The sequence below is a fragment of the Ovis aries genome, chromosome 19 (genome assembly GCF_016772045.2).
Source record: "Ovis aries strain OAR_USU_Benz2616 breed Rambouillet chromosome 19, ARS-UI_Ramb_v3.0, whole genome shotgun sequence".
Taxonomy (NCBI): Eukaryota; Metazoa; Chordata; class Mammalia; order Artiodactyla; family Bovidae; genus Ovis; species Ovis aries.
In genome coordinates, this window is record NC_056072.1 from 7127275 (window position 1) to 7148856 (window position 21582).

At 44.1% G+C, this 21582-nt stretch overlaps 1 protein-coding gene across 3 annotated transcripts in view; it reads left to right on the forward strand.

Annotated features, from left to right (window-relative positions):
- The first annotated feature begins 237 nt into the window (after window positions 1-237).
- CNOT10 (CCR4-NOT transcription complex subunit 10) overlaps window positions 238-21582 on the forward strand; it is a 57013-nt gene continuing 35668 nt past the window's right edge. For all 3 annotated transcript variants that reach the window (XM_027957948.2, XM_060402729.1, XM_060402728.1), the window contains exons 1-5: window positions 238-536; window positions 14825-14919; window positions 15281-15442; window positions 16659-16809; window positions 20678-20820. In XM_027957948.2, the coding sequence (XP_027813749.1) occupies window positions 515-536; window positions 14825-14919; window positions 15281-15442; window positions 16659-16809; window positions 20678-20820 (573 nt within the window). In that variant the 5' untranslated portion in view covers window positions 238-514. The remainder of the gene's footprint in view (window positions 537-14824; window positions 14920-15280; window positions 15443-16658; window positions 16810-20677; window positions 20821-21582) is intronic.

Consider the following 21582-nt stretch of genomic DNA (forward strand, 5'->3'; position numbering starts at 1 on the left):
TGTGGTTTCATGTGCAATAAGGGACAAGAACTCGAATACTCAGCAATTCTTACCAGCTGTTATCAGTGTAAGCACAAGGGACCCTGTTCAGCCCAGCCCGGCCAGCACACGCGCAGATGCGCGAGCGAGGGAGCGCACGCCGGCCGGCGCGCTCACGCCGTGGGGGCGGGGCACCGAGGACGCTGGCGTAGGGCGGGGCCAGGCGCGGTTCCCACGCTGGCCTCGGCGCCCGGAAGTAATGTGTCAGGGGGCTCCGCGGGGCGGAAGCCGCGCATAAGTGGAGGCAGTGGCGCCGCCCGGGCAGTGGACGCTGCTGTTGCTGTTGCTAGACGACGCGAACTAGCCTTCGTCACTTCCTTAGCCCGCCGTCTGCCCACTCCCCAGGCCGGAACCCAGGGGCCCGGAGCCGGGGTGGGCGCAGGCTCGTCCTCCGACGTCCAGGACAGCAGCCAGCTGGGCAGCTGGAGTGCAGGCCACGCCACCTGCAGGGAAGCATCCGAGCCGAGGCGGGAAGATGGCTGCAGACAAGCCTGCAGGTGAGGCGCCCGCGCGCTAGAGCGGGCAGACCCTGCGCTGCTCCGCGGGGCCCCAGGTGGGGACTTCGGGGCTGCTCTCTTTGGGGCGTGCATTTCTCTCCCTTAGACCCTCCCTCGGCTGCCGCTAATGTGAGTCTTTGGGCCCCAGGTCCAGTAGTTTCTTAGCAAGTGTAACATGATGCCGCTTCTGTTCGCCTTTGCTTTGCTCTTCGGAATTTCTTTGGTTTAAAAAGCATGAGTCTAGATGGCCGTTTCACAGACTTTTCGACTTCCCACTGGGGAAGGCAGAGCAAGGAAAGTTCACCCCGGAGACGCAGTGCCGTGATGCCCGTGGCTTCGGCCACACCAGCCTGCCTGTGGTCAGCGACGTCCTGTGTAATTAGCTTTGTCGAAATCACTTATTGAAAGAGACATAACGTTATCGTGTCTCACTTCGGTCTGTGCTCTCTAGTGCCTTGGTATTTAGAACCTTTTTCCCTCTAGTTCATCAAGATTAACTAATCTCGACGGTTTTCTTTATGGATTACTATTCCATTCCTAGAATCTTCTCCATTTGAGGAATATAAAATTCTTTACTGCCTACCTCTGGGACGGTCTTGATACCTGTTTCCTGTAAGATAATGATGTTCTCTGTGGCATCCATCCAAGTTTTGTTGGAAGGCGCTTAAATTACAGGTTTTAGAAGTGGTCAAAACAGACTTTTTACAATAAAATTTATGTGTTTTTTAAGCAGGAAAAGAAAATCTTAATGTGCTCCAGGATTTTTTAATTAGATCCTGATCTCAATAATTGACAAATTAGATTTGAAATTAGACGGTAAAGCATCTGCCTGCAATGCGGGAGACCCGGGTTCGATCCCTGGGTCGGGAAGATCCCCTGGCGAAGGAAATGGCAACCCACTCCAGTATTCTTGCCTGGAAAATTCCGTAGACTGAGGAGCCTGGTAGGCTACAGTCCATGGGGTCGCAAAGAGTCGGACAGGACTGAGCGATTTCACTTTCACTTTCGACTTCACTTTCAATCCTCATATATGCGTGTATGCTCAGTTGCTGACCCTTTTCAACCCCATGGACTGTAGCCCGTCAGGCTCCTCTGTCTATGAAATTTTCCAGGCAAGAATGGTGGAGGGCGTTGCCATTTCTTACTTCAGGGGACCGTGCCAATCCTAATACAGGTACAGATAAGTAAAATCATTAGAGCATCTCTTCAGTCATCTAAGAAAAACAAGAGAAAAGATCTAGAAAGTGGGGCTAAGCATTTAGAGCGTGCTAGAGAATTTTAGGTAGGCTGGTCAGGAAAAGCCTTTGGTGAGGTAATAGTTGAGCCCAGTGAAATGGAGTGAGCCTTATGGAATGGGGAGGGGTGGGTTGAGAGAAAGTTCCCCGCAGGGAATAAGCTTGGCCTGTCCAAGTCTGAACCAAGGGGACCAGCATGTTGTTGTTGTTCAGTTGCTAAGTCATATCGTACTCTTTGTGATTCCATGGACGGTAGCCTGCCAGGCTCCTCTTGTCCTCCACTCTGTTTGCTAAAATTCTTGTCCATTGACTCCGTAATGCTATCTAACCGTTTCATCCTCTGCCGCCCCATTCTCCTCTTGCCTTCAATCCTTCCCAGCATCAGAGTGAGTTCTAGTGAGTTCAGTCTTCACATCAGGTGTCCAAAGTATTGGAGTTTCAGCAACAGTTCGCCAGTGAATATTCAGGCTTGATTTGCTTTAGGATTGACTGGTTTGAATTCTTTGCAGTCCAGGGGCCTCTCAAGAGTCTTCTCCAGCACCACAGTTTGAAATCATGAATTCTTAAGCGCTCAGCCTTCTTTATGGTCCACCTCTCACATCCCTACTAGAAAAACCATGACTACTAGAAAAACCGTAGCTTTGACTATTCATACCAGTCTATCGCTGCTTCCACTTTTTCCCCTTCTATTTGCCATGAAGTGATGGGACCAGATGCCATGATCTTAGTTTTTTGAATGTTGAATTTCAAGCCAGCTTTTTCATTCTCTTCTTTCACCCTCATCAGGAGGCTCTTTTGTTCCTGTTTGCTTTCTGCTATTAGAGTGGTATCATCTGCGTATCTGAGGTTGTTGATAACTTCCAGCAGTCTTGATTCCAGCTTGTTACTTCATGCAGCCTGGCGTTTCACACGATGAACTTTGCATAGACGTTAAATAACCAGCAGGACAATATACAGCCTTGTTGTACTCCTTACCTAATTTTGCATGTCAGTTGTTCTACATCCAGTTCCAAGTGTTGCTTTTTGAGCCACATACAAGTTTCTCAGGAGACAGTTAAGGTGGTCTGGTAATCCCATCTCTTTAAGAATTTCCCACAATTTGTTGTGATCCACGCAGTCAAAGGCTTTACTGAAGCAGAAGTTTTTCTGGAACTCATTTGCTTCTTCCATGTTCCAAAGAATGTTGACAATGCCATCTCTGGTTCCTCTGCCCCTTCAAAACCCAGCTTGTACATCTGGCAGTTCTCAGTGCAGGCACTGTTGAAGCCTAGCTTGAAGGATTTTGAGTACTACCTTGCTAACATGTGAGATGAGTGCAGTTGTACAGTAGTTGGAACATTCTTTGGCATTGCCTTTCTTTGGGATTGGAATGAAAACTGACCTTTTCCAGTCCTGTGGCCACTACTGAGTTTTCCAAATTTGATGACCTATTGACTATAGCATGTTAACAGCATCATCTTTCAGGATTTGAAATAGGTCTACTGGAATTCCATCACCTCCGCTAGCTTTGTTCGTAGTGATGCTTCCTTCCTAAGGCCCACTTGACTTCGCATTCCGGGATGTCTGGCTCTAGGTGAGTGATCACACCATCGTGATTATCTTAGTCATTATGACCTTTTTTGTACAGTTCTGTGTATTCTTGCCACCTCTTAATCTCTTCTGCTTCTGTTAGGTCCGTACCATTTCTGTCCTTTATTGTGTCCATCCTTGCATGAAATGTTCCCTGGTATCTCTAATTTTCTTGAAGAGATCTCTAGTCCTTCCCATTCTATTGTTTTCCTCTATTTCTTTGCACTGGTCACTTAAGAAGGCCTTCTTGTCCCTCCTTGCTCTTCTCTGGAACTCTGCATTCAGTTGGGTATATCTTTCCCTTTGTCCCCTGCCTTTCATTTCTCTTCTTTCCTCAGCTATTTGGAAAGCCTCCTCAGACAGCCACTTTGCCTCATTGCATTTGTTTTTCTTTGGGATGGTTTTGTTCACTGCCTCCTGTACAGGGTTAGACACCTCTGTCCAAATTCTTCAGGCACTCCAGATCGAACCCCTTGAATCTATTCATTACCTCCTCTGTATAAGGGATTTGATTTAGGTCATACGTGAAAGGCCTAGTAGTTTTATCTACTCTCTTCAGTTTACGCCTGAATTTTGCAGTAAGGAGCTCATGATCTGAACCACATTCAGCCCCAAGTCTTGTTTTTGCTGACTGTATACAGAGTCTGCATCTTTGGCTGCAAAGAACATAATCACTCTGATTTTGGTATTGATCATCTGATGATGTCCATGTGTAGAATCTTCTCTTGGGTTGTGGGAAAAGGGCGTTGGATATGACCAGCATGTTCTCTTGGCAAAGCTCTGTTAGCCTTTGCCCTCCTTCATTTTTACTCTGTGGCCCAACTTGCCTGTTATTCTGGGTTTGTCTTGACTTGCTACTTTTGCATGCCAATCCCCTATGATGACAAGGACGTCTTTTTTATTTTTTGGTGTTCATTCTAGAAGCTCCTCCATCCTTGGAATTCTCTTGGCAAGAATACTGGAGTGGGTAGCCATTCCCTTCTTCAGGGGATCTTCCTGACCCAGGAATCAGTCCCCGGTCTCCTATGTGCAAGCAGATTCTTTACCATCTGAGCCACGAGGGAAGCCCATAGGTCTTCATAGAACTGGTCAACTTCAGCTTCTTCAACATCAGTGGTTGGGGAATACACGTGAATTACTATGATGTTGAATGGTTTGCCTTGGAAACGAACCGAGATTATTTCATGGTTTTTGAGACTGCATCCAAGTAATACATTTTGGACTCTTTTGTTGACCGTGAGGGCTGATCAGTTTCTTCTAAGGGATTCTTGCCCACAGTGGTAGATGGTCATCTGAATTAAATTCGCCCATTCCCATCCATTTTAGTTCACTTATTCCTAAGATGTTGATGTTCACTCTTGGCATCTCCTGCTTGACCACATCCAATTCATCTCGATTAATGGACCTAACATTCCAGGTTCCTATGCAGTATTGTTCTCTGCAGCACCAGACTTTACAACCGCACTCATCCATAGCTGAGTGTTGTTCGCATGTTGGCCCAGCCACTTCATTCTTTCTGGAGCTGTTGGTAATTGCCCTCTGCTCTTCCCAAGTAGCATATAAGACACCTTCCAACCTGGGGGGCTCATTTTCCAGTGTCACATCTTTTTGCCTTTCATACAGGTACTCATGTCCGTGGGGTCTCCAGGCAAGAATCCTGGAGTGGGTTGCCAGTTCCTCCTCCAGTGGACCACATTTTGTCAGAACTCTTCGCTGTGGCCCACCACCTTTGGTGGCCCTGCATGGCATGGCTCGTAGCTTCACTGAGTTGCAAAGCCCCTTCACCACAGTAAGGCTGCTATGCAGGAAGGGAAAGGTGGCCAGCGTATTCCCTCTCGGTGTAGCACGTTGTCTCTCCCCCAGCTGTACCCCTCCTCCTGTCCATGCCAGTGCCCTTGCCTGGAATGACCTTTTTAGCTCTGAAGTCCATCTAGGTTTCAAGTCTTGCCTCCGTCACTCTCGTACTTCATCATTCTTCGGTTTGCCAGAATTGAGTGCCACGCCCTGCCTTTGATGTTGAAGAAATGGATGTGGCGCAGTGTCTGCTTCTGACGACCTGCTCCTCAGTCTGTTAGAGACATCCCTGTAATGGTGACCCTCCCACTTGGGAAGAGCTGTGTAATACGTGTCACAGAGGAACAGGCTTTAGGGTGATTGTTGCTTTGGTTGGCTTAAGCTTATAGCCCACACTGTAGGAAGCTTCCTGCCTGGACAATCAGGTTGACTTTGTATTAAGTAAGGATAGAGTTACATAAAACAAAACTGGAAGCCCCGAGGCTGAAACCAGCCAATGTTGTGGATTAATTTATTCAGTAAATATTCACTGGTTTAGCCTACCCTGCCAGGCACTGCAAAGTCTCTGTCCTCATGGAGCTTGTAATATACCTGAAAGGCAGATAAATATGTAAACAAAGTAAGAAATAATTAGGATTTCAAGCTGTGATAAATTGTGAAGAGGGACTCTCCTAGGGATTCAGTGGTTAAGAATCCACGCTTCCTCTACAGGGAGCGTGGGTTCCATCCCTGGCCAGGGAGCTAAGATCTCACATGATCCATGGTGTGGCGCTCCGCCCCCCCCCCCAAAAAAAATGTGAAGAGAAAATAAGAGGATAAAGGATAACTGAGAGCAGGGATCCTACTCTGTGTGGATTGATGAGAGGAGGAAGGGCTCTCTTAGAGACGACATTTGAACAAAGACCTGACAATAAAGAGCCAGCGGGCCAAATGGGGGAAGAGGGATACACGGGGGAGGAGTATCCACTGTGCAGACCCCTTGGACAGCAGGAAGACCCCTGGCGCCTAAGCACCGTGAGGACAGGCACGTTTGTCTGTTTAGTCGTGTGCTACCTCCAGCTCCTAGACCAATAGCTGGTGTATCAAAGCACTCAGCATGTTCATAGCCTAGTAAGCAGAGGAAGCGTGGCAAGAGGCGACGCTAGACTTGTGGCAGAGGTCAGCTTCTTCCAGCCTTATACAGGCCATGGAAGAAGGTGGGATTTCTTTCTAACTAAAGAGGAGCCTTAGAGAGTTCGGCAGGGGCATCCACGATCTTCTAGTGGCAGCGTGTGAGATCTAGTTCCGACCAGGAAGAGAACCCGGGCACCCTGCCTTGAGAGCTCGAAGTCTTAGCCACTAGTCCGTGAGTTCATGTTTTAAATGAGCCAGTAAGTGATGAAGAGTTAGGAGCCTGGGGTGTGAAATCAGGCAGCCTAGGTTCATCCTGCTTGTGCTGCTTGTTATTTGTGTGACCTTGGGCAGATTTTAAGAAACCATTTTTTTAAGCTCAGTTTTCCTGTGTGGAGAAAGAGAATGATTATATCTACCTCATAGTTTGGAAAGGGGTTAAATGGGCTCAACGTAGGCCCTGGTGTTTAAAAATGCTGAGTAGTATTACTTTAGGGTAGGGGTTGATGGAGAAGAGGGGCAGGTGTGAGGGTCTTTAAAGGAGTGAAATTGGCAGAACCTGTGGATGATTGGGAATAGTTGGTGAGCATGAAGCCTCGCTCCTTGAGAAAGGTTCTAAATTGAGCCTGTTTCCTCATTTGTAAAATGGGGGTCCTAATAGTCTTAATTTATTCCTAATAGCTTCCTGATTTATTTACCTTACCTGGTTATAGCTTGTGAAGATCAGCTAAGGTGAGGTGTGTGTTTGCTGATTACGTGAAAAAGGGAAAGACGACCGGATGAGTAATAGGAAGTCAGGAGAAGAGTATTTAAAGATGGCTTTGAAATCTTGAGCCAGGATAACTGTAAAAATGGCAAGAAGACATGAATGGACCTGGTGACCGTCGTACAGAGTGAAGTCGGTCAGAAGGAAAAAGACAAATATCATGTATTAACGCATACATGTGCAGTCTGAAAAAATTGGTATAGACGATCTCATTTGCAAAGTAGAAATAGACACACAGACATAGAGAACCAATACATGGACACCAAGGGGAAAGGAGGACTGTGGGATGAAGTGGGAGACTGGGATTGGCCTATATCACCACTGATACTATGTATAAAGTAGAGAGCTCACGAGAGCCTGGTGTGCAGCTCAGGAAACTCCACTCAGTGCCCTCTGGTGACCTACGTGGGAAGGCAATCCCAAGACGAGGGGATCCCAAGTACACGTGTAACTGGCTCACTTTACTAACACAACGCTGTAAAGCCACTATACTCCGATAAAAGGTTTGTTTTTTTTAATGGTAGGAAGAACAAAATGAGAGAACTTTAAGCCTAGGCTACTTTTATTTTATTTAAAACACCCCCAACATTTTGATTGTTATTAAGTATATAAGGTAAAAAAATATAAAGTCCTCTATCACTTCTGCCCAGTCGTACTCTCTAGGTAACTGAGTGTGTGTATTCTTCCAGACTATCCAAGCTCACATCAAATATATATTCACACACACACACATACACACACATCCGACTCTTTGCGACCCCGTGGACTGTAGCCCTCCAGGCTCCTCTGTCCATGGGATTCTCCAGGCAAGAATACTGGAGTGGATTGTCATCCCTTCTCCAGGGGATCTTCCCCACGCAGGGGTTGAACCTCAGTCTCCCACATTGCAGGCAGATTCTTTACCACCTGAGCCACCAGGGAAGACCATGTATGTGTGTATATGTATGCCAAAGAAGAAATAAACTGTGCAATACTGTCTTGCCATTTGCTTTTTATAGGGTCCAATAAGGATCTGTGTTTTTTTTAAACCTTTTTATTTTTTACTTAAAGTGTAGTTAATGGAGTCTGTACATAAATTATCTTTAAGTGACTTACATAGAATATTTTAAGTGTTTTTAACATTAAAGAATTTAGTCTTATAATTCCAGTTTAAAATGTATAATTGATTAAATAATTGACTTAGAGTTGTGATTGTAAATTGAAGCCTTTCTATATTATTGCATGGACACAATTAAAGAGTCACTGTTTTCATAAGCTTAATTTTTTAGATTTATAAGCTATTTGAGTTCTTAGGAAATTTTGTATTTTTAAGTGGAAGGTTGTTGCTAAAATGGGTTATATTAAATTATTTAAAGTGGTTAAAATTTTATGTTTGAAAGCGTAAGTGAAATCAAACATTCATCACAGCCCTTTAAAATGAAAACTCCAAATAGAGTAAGATGTCTAAGTTGAATGTAAAAGTTTGAGGAAAAATCTCAGCTTTCTGAACTCATAAATTAATAAGTATTAATATCTGAAAACTATAGTAAATCTATGCCCCCAATACTCTGAGGTATGAAAATAAAAATGCTTATCCACGCTGGCAGTGTTCTGCTTTGCCTGTCTTCCCTGGAGTGTGCTGATATTCCTGGTGCTTGCTGTTCTGTTCTTTATCTCTTCTGTGTTCAATACTATAGCCTTGCTGGTCACATGGTACTCCTCTTGAGCTGTGGAGAAATCAGCCAAGGCTGTTGCTGAGACAGGTATGCTTGGTCCAGTGATAGAAAGCCACATGTGAGGTTTGTGAACCTTAGCTGGATGGTGGCTTTGGTAAACCTGAATTATTTTTCTTTGAAATGGCATCCTTCTTATTTAAAATTTTCCTTCATAAAGGCATCAACATTGTTTTGCAAGGATAGCTGCAGACTTCGTGAGGCCTTCATTTCTTTTGTCTTGGGGGAAAATTTTCTTTCCTTGAACCTCACTGGAGCTCTCTTTGGAAAAGTGTCACTTGTATGGAAGCTCCTCCTCCAATCAGATTTGAATTGTTAACATTCTGTACTGGAATCTGTCTGGGCTTTCAGTTAACTGACTTTTTTCAGTTTGGGGAAAGTGGTGTGTTTCTTTTCTGCTTAGTTTAAACCTAATTGTTTGGTTAGAAATGAAGCCTGTTGGCTTAAAAAATGTCAAGGCTTGTGTGCCAAAGAGCTCTGTGCGGCTCGGTGGTCAGTCCTGTTCACTAGGCCAGAGTAGAAGGAAGGTCAGGCTTAGGGACGAACGGTCATATACGCTCTCAATTGGCAACGGAGACTATTTTTGGACCAATAAAGACACATTGTGGAATTATGTGCAGACTCTTTCTGGTAAGAAGTCAGTTACCTCCAAAATGAATGTTTTAGAGACTGTTCCTTGGAGAAAACTTGAAAAGTGCATAAAGATAAGGAAAATAAAAATAATAATCTCATTGAAGTAGGATTTTTCTTCCCCTTAAGTTTTGTCTTGAAGTGAAAGAATGTAGGTAGAATAGTGGCTGGTTAACATGTAAGAGGCTGTTTCTGAGCTCAGTTCTCTAAAATGCCTGTTTCAGAATCTCTTGTCAGCCTTAGAGTCTAGCTTATCAAAGTGCTTCTGTCCTTATTTAGAGGATTTTAGGCGATTCACTTTCCCTTTTCACTTTCATGCATTGGAGAAGGCAATGGCAACCCACTCCAGGGTTCTTGCCTGGAGAAGCCCAGGGACGGGGGAGCCTGGTGGGCTTGTGGGCTACAGTCCATGGGGTCGCGGAGTTGGACACGACTGAAGTGACTAAACCACCGTCGCCACCGCAGTTTCTGGAGGATAATGATAGCAGTGGCCGCATGAACCAGTCTGCTTCTGGTGGGAAGCAGAAGCTTAACTCTTCAGTGCCTTGGTGAATTGTCTTGTGTTTCCCTCTGCCCTGTATTCAGAAATCATAATTTATAAATGACATTTGGACCCAGAAGCCCTGTTAAAGAATGCCATCTAATGTAGAGAGGCTGTATTTTGAGAAGAAGCTGTGGAGATAACTTGATGGCAAACTAAGAATTTGAGGTGTTTGGTTTCAATTTAGTGCACTTCTGTATGAGGGGAGATACATCAGGTTTCCTTTAAGAATTTTTAAGTATTAATATCTATGTTCATTGATAATATGTTGACTATACTTAGAGTTGAGGTTCCATCTCAATCTAAACTCATCCTTTGCTTTTTGGGTATCCTGAAATCCTGTGTCCTTATTTTTACACATTTTAAAGAAATTGGTCTTTACTGTAATTGTGCGTTTGAAAGTTTTGCCAGGCAGGTGTATTGTGTAAGCAGTTGACTTAACAGAAACTCATTGTTACTAGCTTTTTAAAGAAAAAGCTGTTTGACAGAGTCTTAAACCAGTGAGCTCTCTTCATCAAACTATTCGTTTTTCCTCCCCGTTAGGACTCAGTTCTTATCTATCTGTATGCTAAGTGGAAATGAAATACTAATTTATGTAACTTTAATTATCAGAAGTAACACTTCTTATAAACCCAAATACCAGAATACCTTTTTTTTTTTTTTTTGGTAGCAGATCTAAGTCTTAGATAAGTTCACAAGTTGTATTTTGTTTTAAAGTATGTGGTGATTCTCAAGAGTATTCAGTCTAATAATAGGGGTTTCACAGTGATCTAAGGAGGTGCTCACACTAAATCTAATTTCATTGTTTGTTTGTATATGTAAAGTGCAGAAATACGTATTTTGTTTAAAAAAAAAAAAGCCACAGTGGAGTCCTTAGTTGTTCTGTGATAGGTAAAGTGGGAAGGAAGCTAGTATTTAGTTACATCTCTAAGCAAAGAGACAGGTGGCCAAGGGGAGACCAGACTGGAAATGTGACTAATTCTAAGACATGTGCTTTCATTGTACTGTGGATGATAGGGACACTGGGAGTCTTAACTGACTGCTGTTACGTGCCTGGCCAGGGAGGGCTTCCACACGCTCATCTCACACACCAGCAAAGTCATGCTCAAAATTCTCCAAGCTGGGCTTCAACAGTATGTGAACCAAGAACTTCCACATGTTCAAGCTGGATTTAGAAAAGCCAGAGGAACCAGAGATCAAATTGCCAACATCCATTGGATCATCAAAAAAGCAAAAGAATTCCAGAAAAACATCTACTTTTGCTTCGTTGACTATGCCAAAACCTTTGACTGTGTGGATCACAACAAACTGTGGAAAATTCTTAAAGAGATGGGAATACCAGACCACCTGACCTGGCTCCTGAGATCTGTATACAGGTCAAGAAGCAACAGTTAGAGCTGGTCATGGAACAAGAGACTTGTTCCAGATAGGAAAAGGAGTACGTCAAGGCTGTATATTGTCACCTTGCTTATTTAACTTATATGCAGAGTACATCATGCAAAATGCTGGATTGGGTGAAGCACAAGCTGGAATCAAGATTGCTGAGAGAAATATCAATAACCTCAGATATGCAGATGACACCACCCTATGGCAGAAAGTGAAGAGGAACTAAAAAGCCTCTTGATGAAAGTGAAAGAGGAGAGCGAAAAAGCTCACAAAGATCATGGCATCAAGTCCCATCACTTCATGGCAAATAGATGGGGAAACAGTGGAAACAGTGAGAGACTTTATTTTCTTGGGCTCCAAAATCACTGCAGATATTGACTGCAGCCATGAAATTAAAAGACGCTTACTCCTTGGAGGAAAAACTATGACTAACCTAGATATCATATTACAAAGCAGATACATTACATTACTGACACAGGTCTGTATAGTCAAAGCTATGATTTTTCCAGTGGTCATGTATGGATGTGAGAGAGTTAGACTATAAAGAAAGTGGAGCGCTGAAGAATTGATGCTTTTGAACTGTGGTGTTGGAGAAGACTCTTGAGAGTACCTTGGACTGCAAAGAGATCAAACCAGTCAATCCTAAGGGAAATCAGTCCTGAATATTCGTTGGAAAGGCTGATGCTGAGAATGAAGCTCCAATACTTTTTGGCCACCTGATGTGAAGAACTGACTCATTAGAAAAGACCCTGATGTTGGAAAAGATTGAAGGCAGGAGCAGAAGGGGAATATAGAGGATGAGATGGTTGGATGGCATCACCAACTTGATGGACATAAATTTGAGCAAACTCCAGGAGTTGGTGATGGACAGGGAAGCCTAGTGTGCTGCAGTCCATGGGGTTGGGAAGAGTCTGACATGACCGAGCAACTGAACTGAGGGCTTCCTAAAATCAGCTCTTTTTGACACTGGGTTCTTTGACATGCTCCTGGAAAACAGTTTTCTAGGTCATTATCAAAAAATACCAGGACTTCCCATGTAGTCCAGTGGTTAAGACTCCACACTTCTGCTGCAGGGGGCACAGGTTTGATCCATGGTCAGGGACATAAGACCCCACATGCTGAGCGGTACAGCCCCACCAAAAAATGCCCAAGCCATAAGGGTACCTATGGTTTAATGAATTCTCACAAATCCAGAAGCAACCCGCTCCCCCCCCCAGCCCCACCACAGTCTGTATCTGATAGATCTTGCAGTCACTAGACCCCTTATCTTACTTCTAAACCTTACATTAGTTTTAGGCAGACACTTACTTATTTAATATTTGTTTATTTGGCTACGCTGGGCCTTAGTTGCAGCATGAGAACTCTTAGTTGCAGCTTGTGGAATCTAGTTCCTCCACCAGACATCAGGTTCCTCCACCAGGCCCGAAACCCAGCCTCCTGGATTGGGAGTATGAAGCCTTAGCCACTGGAACACCGAAAGTCCCTAGGCAGGCATTTAAAAATAAAACTTAAAAAAAAAGTGATCAGTGATCATTATAAAAATTTAGACAGTTGTCAAATGCAAGTTTGTGTTCCTGAGGCACAATGAGGCCAAACCAAGATGTCAGAGTTTGGAGCAGAAAAGGGTTTATTGCAGGGCCAAGAAAGCAGAATGGGTAGCTTGTACTAAAAAAACCCAAACTCCCCCACTGTTTGCACCAAAAAGTTTTTGTAGGCAAAACCTGGGTTGAGAGCTGCAGGGTTTGTGGCTTTCCTCTGATACGCTGGTGGTGAGGTAACCAGAATCTTGTGCTTAGCCTGAAGTAGGGGCCTGAGTTCCTGCAAAAGAACTCAGAAATACATATATTCCTTGAGCAGGAGCCAGGACCCTGCCCTGCTGTTTCTCGACTGCTCCATCTTCCCTGTTTACTGTTGTAATCTGCTCTTTGAACTTAAGGAAGATCTAGGAGTCTGAAGCTTTTTCCTACAAGCAAGAAATGGGACAGGGCAGGAAATGGGTGGGGAGATGAGGAGGAGGGGTCAGAAAGTTTTGTATCCAGGAAAGCACCATAGACAGAGCCCTCCTGGGTCTCACAGTTAAGAGCAATAGGAAGGAAAGTAAAATCTCTCTTCTGTCCCACTCCCTGAAGGTAATGACTACAAACTGGATGTTTATCCTGCCAAATGTTATTCTATACATATTCAGAATATCTGTATTTTTATAAAACGTGGAGCTCTGTTGTATAAAACTGTTTGCAGTCTGCTTCTTTAAGATGTTGAGGGTGTTTCTCCCTGTCAACACGTTGCAGGGACTCAGCTTTTAACAGTTGTGTAGTGTGCCATTGTATTTCCATACCACAGTTTACTCAGCACTTTTCTTAACTGAAGGATGTTTATTTCTAGACATTCACTATTATAAACAGCGCTGCAGTGAGCATCTTTATGTATTTGTAGAGTGAATACCTGGAAGTGGGGTTGTTTGGTTAAGACGTTGTACATGGACAGGTGTTGGTGATTACTTCCCAGGAGGTCTGAGTCTGACTCGGACTCAACAGGTGTTGTCCTTAAGTAGTTTAAAACTTGCATCAGCTGAGATTTTTGCATTTATTTGGGATTTTTTTAAAATAAAAAACTAATTTTTAAAACAGTAAATTGTAGGGCAGAAATAATATATACGGAAACTTCTGTTAAGGAAGCTTTTTAAATGTATTAATCCTGCCTTTTCGATTTCTAAGCCTATGAAAGCCTTCATTGGTTGGTAATTACCTATGAATTCTCATCAGTCGTCATTTTCTCATTGTTAAATGTTACTGCTTTCTAACTAGATTATAAACTTCTTGAAGGCGTCTCACATGTACTTACAAGTTCCTTGCGCCTCTAGCGCCTGGCGTGGGTTCTTGAATATGTGACATTCGGGGTGTATTGCTGTGGTGGGAGGCAGAGCAGATTCTCTTTTTTAAGACAGGAGTTTCTTGTTTCTCTTTGCTTCTTTCCGGCTGTGCGGGGTCTTCGTTATTGCGTGCAGGCTTGGTCTGGTTGCAGCTCGTGGGCTCCAGCGCACTGACTCAGTAACTGTGGTGCGCGGGCTTCGTTGCCCCATGACATGTGGATTCTTCCTGGACCAGAGATCGAACCCATGTGTCCCCTGCGTTGGTAGGCGGGGAGCTCCCAGATCTGATATTTTGAAGAGAGCACGATATTCTCAGCCTGAATGTCCTAATGGACAGAAGTGTAATCCTTATATAAAGATTTCCACAGCGAAGGGAGACATTTCCTAAGTTTTTGAAAGAATGCTTCATTCCTCACTTATAACATTAGTTAGCAAACTTCCCCGATGGTTCAGTGGTAAGAATCTGCACTTCCAATGCAGGGGAAGGGTTTAATTCCGGGTCTGGGAACTAAGATCCCACATGCCGAATGACCAAAAAATACTAATTATTCATTGTAGTTGAGAAAGGTGTGACTTTGGCAACTCCAGCAAAAAGAAGACAGTTGAGAGGAAAACTCGGGACACATTCACTGGACAGCTGTTATTCTAAAGAACTCTCAAACTTGTGTATTTGCAGATCAGGGAGCAGAGAAACATGAAGGGACAGGTCCGTCCTCTGGGATCACTGATCAAGAGAAGGAGTTGTCCACCAGTGCTTTCCAAGCTTTCACGGTAAGAAGTGGTTTCTCTTAATCTGTTCCATTTTTAGAATCTGTCAAGCATGAATATTTTCACCGTGAATTCGTGACCTTTGTTCTCTACTAATTTAAGAGTTAGCTTCAGAGAGTAGGTTTAGGTTTAAATTTCTTCAATTTTGGAGTTTAAATGTTGTGAAAGGAATGGGAATAATCTGAGCCATTGCCAAGTTTTTGTGTTTCCAAAATCATATCACAATTTTTTAATTGATGGGACTATTACTTCATCTAGTGACTTTAGTATATTTAGGGGAATTATATCTTTGTAAAAGCTTTTAAATAAAGATGAATGTAAAGTTCTTAAAGTTGGTATGTGATTTTGTGTATTTTTGTTTTAGGCTGGAAATTACGATGTCTGTCTGCAACATCTTGCCTCTCTACAAGATATAAACAAAGATGATTATAAAATAATTTTGAATACAGCAGTAGCTGAGTTTTTTAAAAGTAACCAGACAACAACAGATAGTTTGAGACAAACACTTAACCAGCTGAAGAATCAGGTAATACCATACACATGAATTTCATTATAAAATATTGTGGTGCTCTCTATGAAATGAAATTAGTTGAATAGAATGAATGTGACTTTTTATTTGATTTCAACAGCACAATTTCTAATGTGTCTGCAACATTTGCATTAGTTTTATTTGTATACAGTTCATTTTTTAGGAAATGAAGGTATTATGCTGTGTGATTTTACATTCTTTTGGGTTTCAAACTTGAACAGAAGAAGCTAATATACCAAGTCTGAATGAGCTTTGGAGTTTTGCGAAAGAATTAGAATAGAAATACATGAAAAATGTAGCTGCTGAGATTACAGTCTTACTTATAATGGAAAGATCTGATTTGAATAATAACGTCATTGTTTTAGCACTTGGGGTCAGGAAATGATTAACTTTGTAAACAGCAGATATAATTCATTTACGCTTTGGGACTTGCCTTGTTCATTGGTCTGGTCATAACACCACCACGAGGTTGGACCTTTGATACTGAAGAGGGCTGGTGGCAGACCTTCAGTGCCGACCACACAGTAAGACCTTATGTAACTGAGAACCTCTGTCGGACATCTCACTTATTCTTCCCAGTAGCCTGATGAAGTAGCTACTACATTTTTTTCCTCATTTAATAGACTTGAATGCTAAGGTACAGATGACTTGTGTAAATTGTCCAGAGACACAAAGGTTTTACGTAATAAGAGCTACGTGAGCCCAGTTCTGTCTGGCCTTTGAGCCCCCGTGCTAAATTCATGACAGCCACCATACTGTAGTGTGTGCATGCCCAGACACTCAGTCGCGTCCCACTCTTTGAGAGCCCATGGACTGTAGCCCACCAGGCTCCTCTGTCCATAGGATTTTTCCAGGGAAGAATATAGGAACAGGTTGCCGTTTCCCCCTCTAGGGGATCTTCCTGACCCAGGGATCATCCAAGGATCCAACTACTAGAACTCTCATCCCTAGAGCCTGTGCTCGACGATGAGAAGCCCCCGCTCTGTGACTGGGCAGTAAGCCCCGCTCTCTGCAGCTGGAGCAGGCCTGTGCACAACGGTGAAGACCCAGCACAGCCAGGAATCTACAACAGAACCTATAGGTCCTATTGACGGTGCGGGAGACTTTAGATGAAAAATGTTGGCCTGTGCTCCTGCTTATTCATTCAGACTCTTGCACCTTTACTCTGTATTTTCTTGCTGTTAGAACACAATCTCTTTCGACTGTTCTATAGGTACACTCGGCTGTTGAAGAAATGGATGGGTTGGACGATGTTGAAAACAGCATGTTGTATTACAATCAAGCAGTCATCCTGTATCACCTGAGGCAGTATACAGAGGCCATATCCGTTGGCGAAAAACTTTATCAGTTCATAGAACCTTTCGGTATGTCATCTGTCAAGAAATTAGCCTATCTCCTCATACTTGGAAAGGTCTGTGATACTTGTGTCTAGATAACCTAAATCAGAATCTTTTATGAGTGTTTAAAGAAAGAAAAGGCAGTGTCAGATTATCTTAATGGTTAGAAGAAATAAAAATTCTATCACTTTTAGATGAATCTGGGTTTTTTCTTTAACATCCTGCTGTTACCCCCACCCGTTTTTGAAGGTAGCTGTTGAAAATGCTGTTTCTGATGGGAAAGATTCACTGATTTTTTTTTTTTCCTTTGCTCTTTAAACACTGCCTTCGTGTACCTGATTCTTTCTTTCTTGACTGTTGTATTAAGGAAGGAGTGTTTCGGAAGTGAGGGGGACAGGGTGGTGTTTTATTTCGTATATTGCCTAATTGAATTTCTTGTAGGTGATCGTAGAGCAGATCGTGTAGAATACAGTTAGCCTTTTGTTAACTAGCTCACAGTTACCCGCCTCGAATAAGAATGCTGAGAAAAGTAAGGACCACCCTTCTGTGGTGACCTGAATGGGACAGACATCCAAAAAATAGGGGTACATGTTTAAGTATAGCTGATTCACTTTGCTGAACAGCAGAAACTGACACAATGTTGGAAAGCAACTATATTCTGATAAAAATTAAAAATAAAGTAAGGACTTGATTAAAGTGAAAAGAGGAGAGTGAAAAAGTTGGCTTAAAGCTCAACATTTAGAAAATGAAGATCATGGCATCTGGTCCCATCACTTCATGGGAAATAGATGGGGAAACAGTGGAAACAGTGTCAGACTTTATTTTGGGGGGCTCCAAAATCACTGCAGATGGTGAATGCAGCCATGAAATTAAAAGACGCTTACTCCTTGGAAGGAAAGTTATGACCAACCTAGATAGCATATTCAAAAGCAGAGACATTACTTTGCCAACAAAGGTCCATCTAGTCAAGGCTATGGTTTTTCCTGTGGTCATGTATGGATGTGAGAGTTGGACTGTGAAGGCTGAGTGCCGAAGAAAGATGCTTTTGAACTGTGGTGTTGGAGAAGACTCTTGAGAGTCCCTGGGACTGCAAGGAGATCCAACCAGTCCATTCTGAAGGAGATCAGCCCTGGGATTTCTTTGGAGGGAATGATGCTAAAGCTGAAACTCCAGTACTTTGGCCACCTCATGTGGAAGAGTTGACTCATTGGAAAAGACTCTGATGCTGGGAGGGATTGGGGGCAGGAGGAGAAGGGGACAACATGAGGATGAGATGGCTGGATGGCATCACGGACTCGATGGATGTGAGTCTGAGTGAACTCCAGGAGCTGGTGATGGACAGGGAGGCCTGGCGTGCTGCAATTCATGGGTCGCAAAGAGTCGGACACGACTGAGCGACTGAATTGAACTGAACTGAAGGGCATGGAAAGAAGAGGGCATGAATAAAGCACCAGCAAAGCTGGACCTAAGAAACGTGTAGAGAGGGCTGTTGGCTTCCAGCCTGCAAGCAAGCAGATTTCAGGTGTCTTGTTCTCCACGGGGTCTTTCTTTCAAATTCAAAACACGTCTATGGGGTTGCACAGAGTCGGACAGGACTGAAGCAACTCAGCAGCAGCAGCAGTGCTTATTCTTGATGGATGAACCCCTGATTGCTGCTGTGGTCACTGCAGGATGGATGCTGCTTTGGGAAGATTCCAGGTCCCTGTGCTGACGGCTGGCTGGACAGCTCTCGCTGTGGCTCCAGGGAGGCCTTTTCCAGGCACTCTTCTGCCCCTCAGCCCTGAGGACACCGTGCCTGGCAGCCAAGGCAGGAGTGGTGAAAGATTGTGTGACGGGGGACCAGATCCTTTGCCCTGTAAAGCTGGGAGTCACAGTTCTATTTCTAGGATGGCATGGGTGTGTTTTTTCTCTAAAGCTGGTTTTTAGGATTTCTGAAACAGTTGTCATCTGTACTCTGTGCTGTACTTACGAGCACAAAATAGCAGAAGGGGATGACAAAGGATAAGGTGGTTGGATGGCACCACCAACTAAATGGACATGAGTTTGAGCAAACTCCAGCAGATAGTGAAGGACAGGAGAGCCTGGCATGCGGCAGTCCATGGGCTCGCAAAGAATCAGACACAACTTAGCAGCTGAACAACAAACACCAACTCAGTATTCAGATGCGTTTTCCTTCTTTGAAATTTCTTTTTACTTTATTACTTGCCTCTTCATACAATATAAGTTTATTGAGCAGATGCTGTTTTGGAGTCAGAAGATAATAGTGAATACAATCGAGTCTTCGCTTTCATTAAGCTTATCTTCTAATGGCAGAGAGAGCAATACAACAAATACGTATCGTGAGGTAGTTAAATCCTGGAAAGAAGGCTAAAATGGGGTAAGAGGATTGACTGGGGCTGTCATTTTTAGATAAGGCAATTGAGGAAGGCCTGGAATAAGACCGTATTTGCAAAGTGGCTTGAGTGAAGAGAGAGGTAAGCCCTGCAGTTGGCGGGGAAGTGTCAGAGCCAGAGGTTGTAGTGTATGCAGAGGCCCTGCGGTGATGGTGGTTCCGGGGAGGGAGAAGACGGTGTCACCGGGACAGGAGGAAGCGGGGCCCCAGGGGAGCAGCACAGATCCAGCACTGTGGTCTGGGTAAGGACTGGCGGGCTCTCAGCTGAGCTGGGTAGCCCTTCTAGACGTGCGACCTTGGCATGTCAACTGCATCTCTTAGTCTTCAGTGGATTCCACCGTGGCCGCTGTGTAAGCGCAAGCCTGGAATCAGGAAGGCTTGTCAGGCCCCGGATCGCGCCCCAGCCCCATCACTGGAAGCGTGGCGTCCTCACCCCTGGACCACCAGGGGCTTCCCCTGAAATGGTCAGTTCTTGATTATAGCAGCCTTCTTTTCTTTTTGGCATGTAGTAAATTTTTATTGGAGTGTAACTAGCTGCTTTCCAGTGGTGTGTTAGTTTCTGCTGTACAGCCGAGTGAACCAGCTATACATATATCCCCTCGTTTTGGGACTGCCTTCCCACGTAGGTCACCTCCGAGCACTGAGTGGAGTTTGCTGTGCTGCACACCAGCTTCTCGCAGTCCTCTGTTTCGCGCACAGCAGTGTGTAGGTGTCAGTCCCGGCTCGCAGTTCGCTCCACCCTGCGTTTTCCCCTCGGTGTCCATATTTGTTCCCTGTGCCTGTGTGTCTTTCTGGCAGCCTCCTCTTAGACCCTTTCCGTTTGTCTTCTCTTCCGAAAGGAAAGGAGAATGGTGTCATGTCGTGTACCGACCGGGTCACCCCTCCTTCCTTCACTGGTGGTTCTTCTTGGGATTTTTGCCATTGGGTTTTCCGCTTGGCTGTTTCAGCTTCTGGTATACTCCGTTTGGGTCTCTGATCCCCTTGCTTATTTCTCTATCTCAGTGCCTAGAAAGGAAGTCTGTTTTCCTAGAGTCGCAGACCTTTTTAGGATTAGAAGGAACAAGTCCTCCTTGTTCACCTCGTCCACCCCCTGCCGTCAGGCACGTGAAGTGTTCTGTCCACGTCTCAGGTCAATCAGCTGAGCTTGAACAGTTCCGTGATGTGCAGAGGCTGTGCATCTATTAAGTAACCAGGCTCTGGAATTAGGGTTTCCTTCTACCTAACATAATACTCCTCATTAGAAGTGCTGATATTTGGTAGATACTTTGCCAAAGGAATTTCAGGCACTAGAATCCCTGATGTGCGAGGCCTTGGGAAGCCTAATAGGATGACATAGTTGATCCTTCACTTGGCTTCCACACATGGCTCTGGGGAATGAACACTCCTTTAAGTAAAAGACTCAGGCTTTGCTTTTTAGAGCTTTCTGTGGGGGGAATGGTCTGAGATATTATTTTGGAATGTGACTTTTCTTGTTTTTTCTTTTTTTCTTTCCCCCCCCCCCAGAAGAAAAATTTGCCCAAGCAGTGTGTTTTTTGCTCGTAGACCTGTATATATTAACCTACCAAGCTGAGAAAGCTTTACATCTTCTTGCTGTTCTAGAAAAAATGATTTCACAAGGAAACAATAACAAAAATGGAAAGAATGAGGTGAGTGTTCTGAGGTGATCAGACTAAACTGTATAGTATGTTTAGTATTTGTGGTTACTAAGTATTATTTTAATAGGTTTATTGAAAGATAATTCACATACACAGAATCTGTCATTTTAAAGTGTGCAGTTCAGTGGGTTTTAGTGTACTCACATAATTGTGCAACCATTACCACTACCTGAATTCCAGAACACTGCCGTCACTCCAGAAAGAACCCCTGTACCTGTTAGCAGTCATTCCATTCTCCCCTCGCCTCCGCCTCTGGTACCCGCTGGTCTGCTTGCTTGCTTTCTCTTTTTTAGTGATAGCTTTGCTGTTACTGTTTTTTTTGCTGCACTGGCTCCTAGTTGCTGTGTACAGCCTTTCTCTAGTTTCCATGCCTAGGCTTCTCATTGTGGTGGCTGCTCTTGTTGCAAAGCACAGGCTTTGGTATTTGTGGTGCATGGGTTTAGTTGCCCCACAGCATGTGGGATCTTCCCAGACTCTGGATCGAACTGGTTATCCCATGCACTACAAGGCAAATTCTTAACCCCCCAGGAAGTCCCAAAGAAAGTTTTTTCTTTTTTTTTTTTTTTTAATAAAAGATTTATTTATGTTACGTTTAGACTGTGGGGCTCTTCATTGCTGCGTGCAGGCTTTGTGTAGTTGTGGTGAGTTGGCTTCAGTAGTTGCAGCACGCAGGCTCAGTAGTTGGGGTGGGCAGGGTTAGTTGCTCCAAGGCATGTGGGATCTTCCCAGACCAGGGATCAGACTGGTGTCCCT